This window comes from Bufo bufo, chromosome 10, assembly GCF_905171765.1.
Source record: "Bufo bufo chromosome 10, aBufBuf1.1, whole genome shotgun sequence".
NCBI classification, from domain to species: domain Eukaryota; kingdom Metazoa; phylum Chordata; class Amphibia; order Anura; family Bufonidae; genus Bufo; species Bufo bufo.
The window spans coordinates 77,489,216-77,501,568 of record NC_053398.1 but is presented as its reverse complement, the minus strand read 5'-3'; the positions used below and the strand labels follow the sequence as shown (position 1 = coordinate 77,501,568).

The 12,353-nt window shown below is 45.7% G+C and overlaps 1 protein-coding gene across 1 annotated transcript in view; it reads left to right on the top strand.

Moving 5' to 3' along the window:
* The window catches only part of MRPL11 (mitochondrial ribosomal protein L11), a 190,819-nt gene that overhangs the window by 33,012 nt on the left and 145,454 nt on the right, over positions 1 to 12,353 (top strand). The window contains exon 3 of the mRNA XM_040409688.1: positions 3,930 to 4,025. Coding sequence (XP_040265622.1) covers positions 3,930 to 4,025 — 96 coding nt within the window. The remainder of the gene's footprint in view (positions 1 to 3,929; positions 4,026 to 12,353) is intronic.

Here is a 12,353-nt window from a genome sequence, read left to right as displayed (position 1 = left end):
AATGCCCGGGCACCTCATATAGGTTATACTTATTTTTCGCTTTAAAAGACGCACTTTTCCCCCCCAAAAGTGGGGGGAAAGTGTCCGTGCGTCTTATAAAGCAAATAGAGCCGTATTATATGGCCAGCACATCGCAGGCCGTGCTGTGCTGCATAGGCATAGTGGCCTGCGATGTGCCAGTGACATGTAAACAGGGGTGCTATCGGGGTAGTAGCGGGGCCCGGCACAGTCACTGAACTTCATTAAGTCAGGCCCCGGTCAGAGCAGCCATCACATATAAAGTGTATGCTGCAGCCTCTATCAGTACTGCTTTGCTAAACTAGCTGTAATCGCTTCTCGGCAGTACTCGCTATGCACGCAGCGGGCAGGGCGGCAGCGCACGTCACTCACTCAGTCATGCTCCGGCCCCTCCCACTTCATTAATGAAGTGGGCGGGGCCGGAGTGTGACTGAGTGAGTGACGTGCGCTGCTGCCCTGCCCGCTGCGTGCATAGCGATTACAGCTAGTTTAGCAAAGCAGTACTGCTAGGGGCTGCAGCATACACATACACTTTATATGTGATGGCTGGGCTGTTATAACTGGGGCCCAATGTAATGGGGCCAGATCCCCCCCTCCCCCATAACAGTCCCCCACAGGATTCCCCCCCCCCCCCCCCAGGACGCTGTCCTCCACAGGATCCCCCCACAGGACTCTGTCCTCCACAGGGCGCCATCCACAGACCTCCCATAAGTTCAAAAGCTCACCATTTGGTTCAAAATATTCTTTTAAATTTCTTCCACAAAAACCTAGGTGCGTCTTTTAAAGCGGAAAATACGGTACTTGTCCTGCTCCTCGGCACCCAAGTCGCTTCTAATCCCAAGCACGTGCTGTAATTGCTTAATTGACGCAACTTGGCGGATCGCCACGCCCTGTCATTGAGGCTGGGCGCCACTAACCGGCACCTGCCACTTAAGTTTGTATTTCCAGGTAAATTATATGTATAGGTTGCGCATTGTTAACACTCATCCCCCCCCCCAGTGTTATATTCATTGGTGGCGCACACAGGGTCTGCACCTCCCTCCCCTCTCAGTATTTTCATTTGTGGCAGTGTCAGTGGCAGTTTCCGTTCGGAGCCCCACGATTTCACTGTTGGGGCTCCAGTTTCCATGGCAGCCAGGAAGCTACTAAAGCCATACTTGACTGCCATGGTAAGCTCCCTGCTGCCATGTGCATAAAGTGCCGCAGGGACAGAGTAAAATCCTATTCACCCTAGTAGGTCTCTCTTAGGGTGAGTAAGACAAGGGATCAAAAGATCCCGGGTCTAGCCCCCTAAGGCCTCATTCACACAGTCAATGTTTGGTCAGTGATTTCCATCAGTGATTGTGAGCCAAAACCAGGTGCGGCTCTCAACACAGAACAGGTGCAGATCTATCACGGTCGGCGTGGCTATCACATACGTGACACAGAGGGAGGGAACGAGGAAGGCCCTGCCCAAGTGAGAGGGAAGATGGTGACCCCTGACTCACCTGGCGCCTGGCACCTGGCTGCCCTGACGTCCCTAGACGGGTTCCTCACCCGTACGCCGATCACGTGCCTAAAGCCCTGGCTTTCCCTGAGCTGAGCCCTAGGTAGTGAACAGGGCGATGGGAACACTAGTCCGCACCACTAACTCTAAGGGAAAACACCAAGGGAAGGACAGACAACACAGACTCAACATATATTCCCAGGTGGGCGACAACAGGAGACAACAATAAGCCCAACAGGGATCCGGAGGGTAGCACTCAGGAACGACAACCAGGATAAACCACTCCAGTGGGTCAGTATAGATGTCCAGGCAGGAAGCTCTATAACTGGCAACTAGAGAAGTGTGAGGGGAGAATATAAGGAGGTAGGGAGTGGCAGACAAGAAACAGCTGAGGAGGAGAAGCTACGGATCCCTGAGAGAGACAAAAAGGATAGCAAGGCAAACACAGAAAACAATCACTAAGAAACAACGTGATCTTTAGATATAGAGCGCGCAGCCACCCGCTTTGACTTCCTGACCCCGGGTATAACTGAGTCAGACGTGGCTCTTGATACCCTCGTGACAAGATCTTTCCCTTATACCTTACTTATGTCTGTGGAGGCTCCAGTCTTGGTATTGGCTCACGATCACTGATGGAAATTACTGACCAAAACACTGACGTGTGAATGAGGCTAAAGGGGGCTATTAGTTATTAATTAAAAAGTTAAAAAACAATATTCCCATCTCAGACAATGGGGGCATATCGCTAGGATATGCCCCCATTGTCTGATAGGTGCGGGTCCCACCGCTGGGACCCGCACCTACAACGAGAACGAAGCGGGGAGCACTGTGGCTGGAGGACCCCGGATTTCCTGAGGTCCATCCACCCCCAAGCGCTGCTCCCATAGAAGTGAATGGGAGCGCACCGTGCATGCGTGGCCCATGCTCCCATTCATTTCTATGGAGCAGAGCTATTGCTCGGCTATTTTCGGCAGCCCCATAGAAATGGAGGGCAGCTGCGCAGTGTGCCCTCTGTTCATTTCCCCGCTCCATTCTCATTGTAGGTGCTGGTCCCGGCGGTGGGACCCGCACCTATCAGACAATGGGGGCATATCCTAACGATATGCCCCCATTTTCTGAGATGGGAAAACCCCTTTAATAGTTTAAATCGCCCCCTTTCCCAATTTTACAAATAAAATATATAACAAATAAAAAAATAAACATATTACATTATCTTATATGTGCCATTTATCGTGAATGAGCATTCCTATGAACACATGTTACCAATAAAAAGACACAAATGCAATAGCACTCTGCAACCAGCATTCTGCCCTGCCTCTATGCTGGATGAGGCATTGGTGTACATTTTGGCCAAAGCGTAATAAGCCACTCACCACGTCAAGGTCGCCTCTATGGAGTGGTCCCTAACACTAGTTCCTACCTGTTTATGGGCCATGATAGCCACACAAAGTCCAGGGAATGCAGGTGCAGCATGCACGCCAAGCACATTCTGCTTTTGACCCCTTCCGGTGCCATTACAGCTTTCATCGGATCCAGGGATGCAAGTACCAACATGCATGCTGAGCCCACTATATACTTCTCCTGGAGCCAAATGGCTACTGGTAGGTGCCATATAAGCAGACTACGTTTTATATTGACTTTAAAACCAGCCTCCAGGACAGATTGCTATTGCATTTGTGTCTTTTTCTTTGTATATGTATTTCACCATAGTGATGTGCACCTGCATAGAGTTGTGCTGATTGGATCCCCCATATTTTTTCTTTGTAGTATATATTGGAGGCGTGGCGATCTCCATGCAGTCATGCACACCTGACCAGTCAATCTGTCCTGGAGGCTGGTTTTAAAGTCAATATAAAACTGAGTCTGCTTATATGGCACCTACCAGTAGCCATTTGGCTCCAGGAGAAGTATATAGTGGGCTCAGCATGCATGTTGGTACTTGCATCCCTAGATCCGATGAAAGCTGTAATGGCACCGGACGGGGTTAAAAGCAGAGTGTGCTTGGCGTGCATGCTGCACCTGCATTCCCTGGACTTTGTGTGGCTGTCATGGCCCATAAACAGGTAGGAACTAGTGTTAGGGACCACTCCATAGAGGCGACCTTGACGTGGTGAGTGGCTTATTGTGCTTTGGCCAAAATGTACACCAATGTCTCATCCAGCATAGAGGCAGGGCAGAATGCTGGTTGCAGAGTGCTATTGCATTTGTGTCTTTTTCTTTGTATATGTATTTCGCCATAGCGATGTGCACTTGCATAGGGTTGTGCTGATTGAATCCCCCATATTTTTTCACATGTTACCAATAATTGGCTAAAAAATCATGATTATTTTCTTTTATATAAATGCATAGTGTTCAATGGAGAATTAGCAGAAAATTAAAGGTATGTTGGTTATGTAAATGTGTTTTTCTATTTCTCTATTAACAGAGGGGCATCCCAATTGGTCAGTTTTGTAAGGAGTTCAATGAGAGGACCAAAGACATCATTGAAGGAGTGCCAATGCGAGTGAAAATCTTTGTTAATGTGAGTGTCTATTACACTCTCTTAATTCTTCTGTTTTCTGTCCTAAGGCTACTTTCACACTAGCGTTCAGAGAGAATCCGTCTGGTATCTGCACAGACGGATCCTCTCCTATAATGCAGACGTTTGGATCCGTTCAGAACGGATCAGTCTGCATTATAGTTTAGAAAAAATTCTAAGTGTGAAAGTTGTTCAGACGGATCCGTCCAGACTTTACATTGAAAGTCAATGGGGGACGGATCCGTTTGAAAATTGCACCATATTGTGTCAACTTCAAACGGATCCGTCCCCATTGACTTACATTGTAAGTCTGGACGGATCAGTTTGCCTCCGCACGGTTAGGCGGACACCCGAACGCTGCAAGCAGCGTTTGGGTGTCCGCTTGCTGAGCGGAACGGAGGCTGAACGCTGCCAGACTGATGCATTCTGAGCAGATCCGCGTCCACTCAGAATGCATTGGGGCAGTACGGATGCGTTCGTGGCAGTTTGTGAGAGCCTTCAAACGGAGCTCACAAGCGGAGCCCCGAACGCAAATGTGAAAGTAGCCTTAATCTGTCTAGTATGTTTTGTCAACCTTTGTGTTTATATCTTTCATGTCACAATGTATTGTTCTGTATGCTGAAAGTTCCTCCAGGATAATGGTATCCCCGGTATATGCAGTTCATCACATTCAATCAGATGATGTAATGGGTCATGTGGTATTATTGCTTTTGCAACCATTATTACAATATCCTGAACCATATTGGAATAATATCTATGATCAGTTAAAGGAAATTGCCCAGCCTAGGAGCCGACAATCCCCATGGTCTGTTTGCTTTCCTGCTGCACGGCCCAGAAGTGGTTGTTCTCATGATCACTGTGGCACATCACTTGCATCACAGTCACAGGAACAAGCAATTTCTGGTGGGGAACGATGGGACTGCGGACAGGTGAGTTTCTCGTAGGTTGGACAATACCTTTTAATCTTCAGCTTTAAAGGGAACCTATCACCTGGATTTTGTGTATAGAGCTGAGGACATGGGTTGATAGATGGCCGCTGGCACATCCGCAATACCCAGTCCCCATAGCTCTGTGTGCTTTTATTGTGTAAAAAAACCAATTTCATACTTATGCAAATTAACCTGAGATGAGTCCTGTACATGAGATGAGTCAGGGGCAGGACTCATCTCAGGTTAATTTGCATATGTATCAAATCAGTTTTTTTTTACACAAAAGCACACAGAGCTAAAAATATGATTGCAAATTGAATGTATAGTTATTCCTTACTGCAGTAACATTACTACTTTTAGCTACAGGGTATTCTTCTAATAACAGGGAGAGCTACATGGAAATTCTAATTCCTTACAATTAGGCCTCATGCACACGACCGTTGTGTGCATCCGTGGCCGTTGTGCCGTTTTCCGTTTTTTTTTTCGCTGACCCATTGAGTTTAATCGCTCTGGGGCTCCGATCGGTAACCATGGCAACCAGGATGCTACTGAAGGCCTGGTTGCCATGGTTACTTAGCAATATTACAATATTAGAAGCATCATACTTACATGCGATGTCTGTGACCGGCCGGGATGCTTTTACTTATCCAGGCCATTCTGAGATTGTTTTCTCATCACATATTATACTTCATGACAGTGGTAAATTGGAGTCAAAATATTTCAATATAAAAAATTTACAAAAAAAATTAGGAAAATTTACAAATTTAACTCCTTAAGGACACAGCCTTATTTCACCTTAAGAACCATGCAATTTTTTGCAAATCTGACCAGTGTCACTTTAAGTGGTGATAACTTTAAAACGCTTTGACTTATCCAGGCCATTCTGAGATTGTTTTTTCGTCACACATTGTACTTCATGATACTGGTAAAATGAAGTCAAAAAAATTCATTTTTATTTATAAAAAAATACCAAATTTAGCAAACATTTGTAAAAAAATTGCAAATTTTCCCCTCCCCCACGACAGCACCACTGAGAGATGGCTCCGCCTCCAAGGACAGGAAACCTGTAGCATAAAAAAGGTGGAGCCACTCTCCCACCTCAGTGAGGTTTCCTGTCCCTGGAGCAGGAGACTTGTAGTTTTTATTTCTAGGAGGCCCATGGCTTGGAAGTCCTAGGAAAGCCTAGAGAGTCATGGGTCTTACCAGCCTGAGACCGGGTGCCGGGTCTGTTTAGGGACGATGGAGGTCGGTCCGGGGCCGATTCTTCATTCCAGAGGCTGAGGACACCGGTCCCTCAAAGGAGTGAGACCGCGTGGGGCCGCACGAGCGGCTCGCATGGAACACGCCAGAGGGCGATAGTTCCGGGTGCGCACGTGTGTGCTGCAGACTGCCGACGCAGGAGCAGTGGAACGCACCGGAGCAGGAACCGGAAGTCGCGGAATGACGTCACAGAGGTGAGACGTGCGTTCCAGATACAAGTTCCGGTCAGGTGACCGGAAATAAAAGGGGAGACCAGGCGGTGCAGCGTTCTCAGTGTTGGCAGGCACTATTGAACCTGCAGAGATTTCTCCTAACGCTGGGCTGCTAGTCATTTTTCCTTTCAGAAAGCACTCTGCATCCGGACCAGGTTGGTGACTTCTGGCACAAGAAAGCTCCCAGGGAACATGTGGTACTCTCCAAGGAGAGGTGCTGTTCCCTGCTTCATATTTATCCTAAAAACCTCTATGCCTCTAGGTATATTATGGAGGAGGACAAGAGGTCAGAAGAAGTGGACGCGGAAAAGCAGATGCCGGTATAGGATCTTCTGAGGGGGTAAGAGGCAACGGTTGATATAAATACTGATGGTGTTCTTTGTATCTGCTGTCATTTCTTAGGTACCACCTAAAAAGGTCGCATCAAAGAGAAAGAATAAGGAATGCGCACTATGTAGATGCCCCTTGTCCTCATCTTATTCTAAAAAATTATGCCAGGAATGTATTGACAGAACACTGGCAGAAGAGTCCCCGAATTTTATGAAGGGTATTAGAGCACTCATTAGATCGGAGGTTAAGGAGTCCCTTAAAACATCAAAAAAGCCTAAAAAAGCAGCGGAAAGAGTAGATTCAGAGGTGGAGTCGGTAGATGATAGTGAGGAGGATAGGGATGAAGAGTCTGAAGATTCATCCTTATCAGAAGACGAGAAAGAGAAAAAATTTCTGTTTCCAGTAACGGATACAGAAAAACTTCTGAAGACCATTAGAGCTACTTTGGAATTGGAAGACGTCAGAGAGGACATATCCATGGCCGATACAGTTTTTGAGGGACTACGGGAAAAGAAAAAGAGATGTTTTCCCTTACATAAAAGCATATCAGCCCTAATAGATAAGGAATGGAAAAAACCTGACAGAAAGGCGTTCATAAGTAAAAATTTTAAAAGAAAATACCCTTTTGAGGAAGAGGCCACTACGTCCTGGGACAAGGCGCCCAAATTAGATGTGGCAATATCCAAGGTGTCTAGAAGATCTTCCCTACCATTCGAAGATATGGGGTTTTTGAAGGATCCATTAGATAAAAAAATAGACTCTTGCCTTAAAAATACATGGGAGGCATCTACGGCTTCCTTCAGGCCCAACATAGCCGCTACGGTCACAGCTAGGTCATTAGCCATCTGGCTTGAAAGACTAGAAGGACAGCTAAGGGACAAGTGTCCTAGGGAACAAATTCTAGCCTCTTTACCCACCTTACAGAAGGCGGCGGATTTTTTATCCGACGCCTCGGTTGAGGCGGTTCGTTTATCAGCCAGGTCTGCTTCCATCTCTAATTCAGGCCGTAGAGCTTTATGGCTGAAGAACTGGAGGGGAGGAGACATGGCTTCTAAGCAGCGCTTATGTGGTATTCCCTGTCAGGGTCAATTCCTGTTTGGCCCAGAGCTGGATGCTCTCCTAGAGAAAGCAGCGGATAGGAAAAAGAGGATGCCACAGGAATCCTCTTTTTCACAGTTTAGACCCTACAGGCGTCCCTTTCGGAATGCATCAAAATTTCAGGGAAGAGGACAGTCAGGAGACAGGGATCAGTTCACCAGACCCAGGGGGTCAGGAGGTAGGGGCTTTATGTTCGGGAACTCCTCCTCCCAGAAGGATAAGATGTCCAAAAAATGACGCCAGACTACAGGTAGGGGGGAGATTAAGATTCTTCCTTCCTGCCTGGAAGGATATAGCAGGTATTTGGGTCACAAATATTATGAAGGAAGGTTTAAGACTGCAATTCAAGAGACATTACCCACAAAGATTTGTGGTCACCAGGGAATCCAAAAGATTGACAGAAGAGGTAGATCAATTAATAGTCAAAAAGGTGTTGATACCAGTACCAGAAATGGAGTGGGGGAGAGGTTTTTACTCGACTCTGTTTTTGGTGAAAAAACCGGACGGTTCATTTCTGACTATAATAAATTTAAGACAATTAAACAAATCCCTAGTCATAAAAAAATTCAAAATGGAGACCATAAAATCGGCAATTCATTTAGTCTTCCAAGGGTGTTTCATGGCAGTGTTAGACCTAAAAGATGCATATCTGCATATTCCGGTGCATCCTTTCTTTCAGAAATTCCTGAGGGTGGCGGTAGTCAGGAACGGCAAGACCAGACATCTACAGTTCCAGGCTATGCCTTTCGGACTATCAAGCGCACCAAGAACCTTCACCAAGGTAATGGCAGAAGTGGCCTCATTTATCCGCAAGGAGGATATTCTTTTCCTGCCGTATCTAGACGACTTTTTAATAATAGCAGAATCACGAGAGAAGTGTCAGAAATCTGTCCGGAGAGTGATTCAGATTCTAGAGCATCTGGGGTGGATGATCAATATGAAAAAATCCAGATTAGAACCCAGCACGGTACAGACCTTTTTGGGATTGCAGCTAGATTCCCTGCGACAGAGGACCTTTCTTCCAGTAGAGAAAATAGAGAAGATTCGGAACGAGGCCCGGAAAGCTCAGAAAAATCCTGGAATGTCGGTCCGGAAAGCCATGTCTCTACTAGGCTTGATGACAGCTTGTATACCAGCGGTCCAGTGGGCACAGTTCCATTCAAGACAGTTGCAGGAGAATATTTTGGCGGTAACTGGACGGAAGGAGATTACCTTGGACTCCCAGATGATTCTGTGCAGGAGGACTCTTATCTCCCTCAGCTGGTGGTTGGAGGTAAAGAATTTAGATCAGGGTATCCCATGGAATTACCCAGATCCGGTAGTCATTACGACAGATGCCAGCCCATGGGGGTGGGGGGCACACTTCCAAGATCAGTTAAGGCAGGGAAGGTGGTCCCCGTTACAGAGACTATTCTCTTCAAACAGGAAGGAGTTGAGAGCAGTGTTATTGGCCCTAAGAGCAGCCCTTCCAGAGATTCATCACCAGCATGTCAGGATCATGTCAGACAACAGGACGGTAGTGGCATACCTGAACCGGCAGGGAGGTACGAGATCCCGATCTTTAATGAGGGAGACAGAGTTGTTATTTTGGGAGATAAGAAGTCAGGTGACACACATATCCGCTCTTCATATAAGAGGAAGGGAGAATGTCCAGGCCGACTTTCTGAGTCGCCACCGACTAAGACAGGGAGAATGGTCTCTAGATCCCTTGATATTTGCAAAAATTGTAAGATTATGGGGGGTCCCAGAAATAGACCTCTTTGCCACCAGAGAGAACAGGCAGGTGGAGAAATTTTGCTCTCTCAACCCTTACGAATCTCCGGTTGGGGTGGATGCCTTCCTTTTGGAATGGAAGTTTCATCTAGGGTATGCCTTTCCCCCTCTTCAGCTCCTTCCCAGGGTGCTCAGGAAAATCAGAGAGGAGAGGTCGGACATGATAGTGGTCGCCCCCTTTTGGCCAAAGAGGGCATGGTTCTCCCTCCTCAGGTCCATGTCAGTAGTGGAACCTTGGGTTCTCCCCGAGATCCCGAATCTCCTAAGGCAGGGCCCAGTAATGCATCCGGAGGTAGAGTCCCTGCATCTCACTGCTTGGAGATTGAAAGGGCACACTTAATCAAGGAAGGTTTTTCAGAGGCTCTCGTTTCCACAATACTGAAAAGCAGGAAAAAAGTGACCAACACGATTTATGCTAGAATTTGGAAAAAATTCTTATCCTTTGCAGGCCTCGACATTAATGTTTGGCCAGAAAGGATTTCCACTAGACAGGTGTTGGAATTTTTACAACAGGGATTAACCTTAGGTTTAGCGAAAAGCACCCTAAAGGTTCAAGTTTCAGCCCTCTCGGGATTAAGTGGTAGAAGTCTGGCCATGGATCCCTGGATAGTCAGATTTTTCAGGGCAGTAGATAGGATTGTTCCAGTGAGGGGGCCTAGGTTTCCTCCCTGGGATCTGAATTTAGTTCTGAAAGCCTTAACTTGTCATCCATTTGAGCCTATCGGGGATAGCTCCATAAAAAATCTAACTCTAAAACTGGTGATTCTGATAGCCCTCACTTCAGCACGAAGAGTTAGTGAGATCCAGGCCCTATCCATTAATCCACCGTTTATGACTATACGAGAGGATAGGGTAGTGTTAAGGCCAGACCCAAAATTCGTTCCTAAAGTCCCTTCTAAGACCAACAGATTACAGGAGATAGTTCTCCCAGTTTTTTTTCCAGATCCAAAGAATGAGGATGAAAAGAAATGGCATCTCCTAGATGTAAGAAGGTGCCTGATCCAGTACCTAGAAAGATCCAGGGACTGGAGAAAGTCCTCATCTTTGTTGATCCTACATGCAGGGGTTAGGAGAGGTAATGCTGCCTCTAAGAGTACCATCGCTAGATGGATTCGAGAGTTGATTTCTCTAGCATACTCTTGTTCTGGGGTTTCTCCTCCACTATCCTTGAAGGCTCACTCTACCAGAGCGGTATCTACCTCCTGGGCAGAAAGGTCCAGTGTGTCAGTTGATCAGATTTGTAGAGCTGCCACCTGGGCTTCTCCTTCTACCTTTTATAGGCACTATAGATTACAACTTGATTCTATATCTGACCTCCTTTTCGGTACAAAGGTGTTAGAAGTTGGTACCCACCCTTAGTTTCTATGAAATCTCTCTCAGTGGTGCTGTCGTGGGGGAGGGGAAAAATGATGATTACACTTACCGGTAATCGGATTTTCCTGACCCCACGACAGCACCCATATAATTCCCTCCCTAAGGTGGTGGTTGGTGTTAAGATTTCACGTGGTGATATGCAAAAAAAAAAAAAAAAAGTATTTAGATATTGTATTAACCAAAAGGGGAGTCCCTCTCATACTCTGTAAACCCACTGAGGTGGGAGAGTGGCTCCACCTTTTTTATGCTACAGGTTTCCTGTCCTTGGAGGCGGAGCCATCTCTCAGTGGTGCTGTCGTGGGGTCAGGAAAATCCGATTACCGGTAAGTGTAATCATCATTTTCCAAGTTTCAATTTCTCTACTTTTATAATACATAGTAATACCTCCAAAAATAGTTATTACTTTACATTCCCCATATGTCTACTTCATGTTTGGATCATTTTGGGAATGATATTTTATTTTTTGGGGATGTTACAAGACTTAGAAGTTTAGAAGCAAATCTTGAAATTTTTCAAAAATTTTCAAAAACCCAATTTTTTGGGACCAGTTCAGGTCTGAAGTCACTTTGCGAGGCTTACATAATAGAAACCACCCAAAAATGACCCCATTCCATAAACTACACCCCTCAAGGTATTCAAAAATGATTTTACAAACTTTGTTAACCCTTTAGGTGTTCCACAAGAATTAATGGAAAATAGAGATACAATTTCAAAATTTCACTTTTTTGGCAGATTTTCCATTTTTTATAAAAAAAAAAAAAAAAAAATTACAAAGCAGTTACAAAGCAAGGGTTAACAGCCAAACAAAACTCAATATTTGTGGCCCTGATTCTGTAGTTCACAGAAACACCCCATATGTGGTCGTAAACTACTGTACGGGCATACGGCAGGACGCAGAAGGAAAGGAATGCCATATGGTTTTTGGACGGCAGATTTTGCTGGACTGTTTTTTTTGACCCCATGTCTCATTTGAAGCCTCCCTCAAAAAAAGTGACCCCATTTTAGAAACTACGGGATAGGGTGGAAGTTTTGTCGGTACTAGTTTAGGGTAGATATGATTTTTGGTTGCTCTATATTACACTTTTTGTGAGGCAAGATAACCAGAAATAGCTGTTTTGGCACCGTTTTTATTTTTTGTTATTTACAACATTCATCTGACAGGTTAGATCATGTGGTATTTTTATAGACCAGGTTGTCACGGACGCGGCGATACCTAATATGTATACTTTTTTTTTTATTTATGTAAGTTTTACATACTGATTTCATTTTTGAAACAAAAAAAATCATGTTTTAGTGTTTCCATAGTCTGAGAGACATCATTTTTTCAGTTGTTGGGCGATTACCTTGGGTAGGGT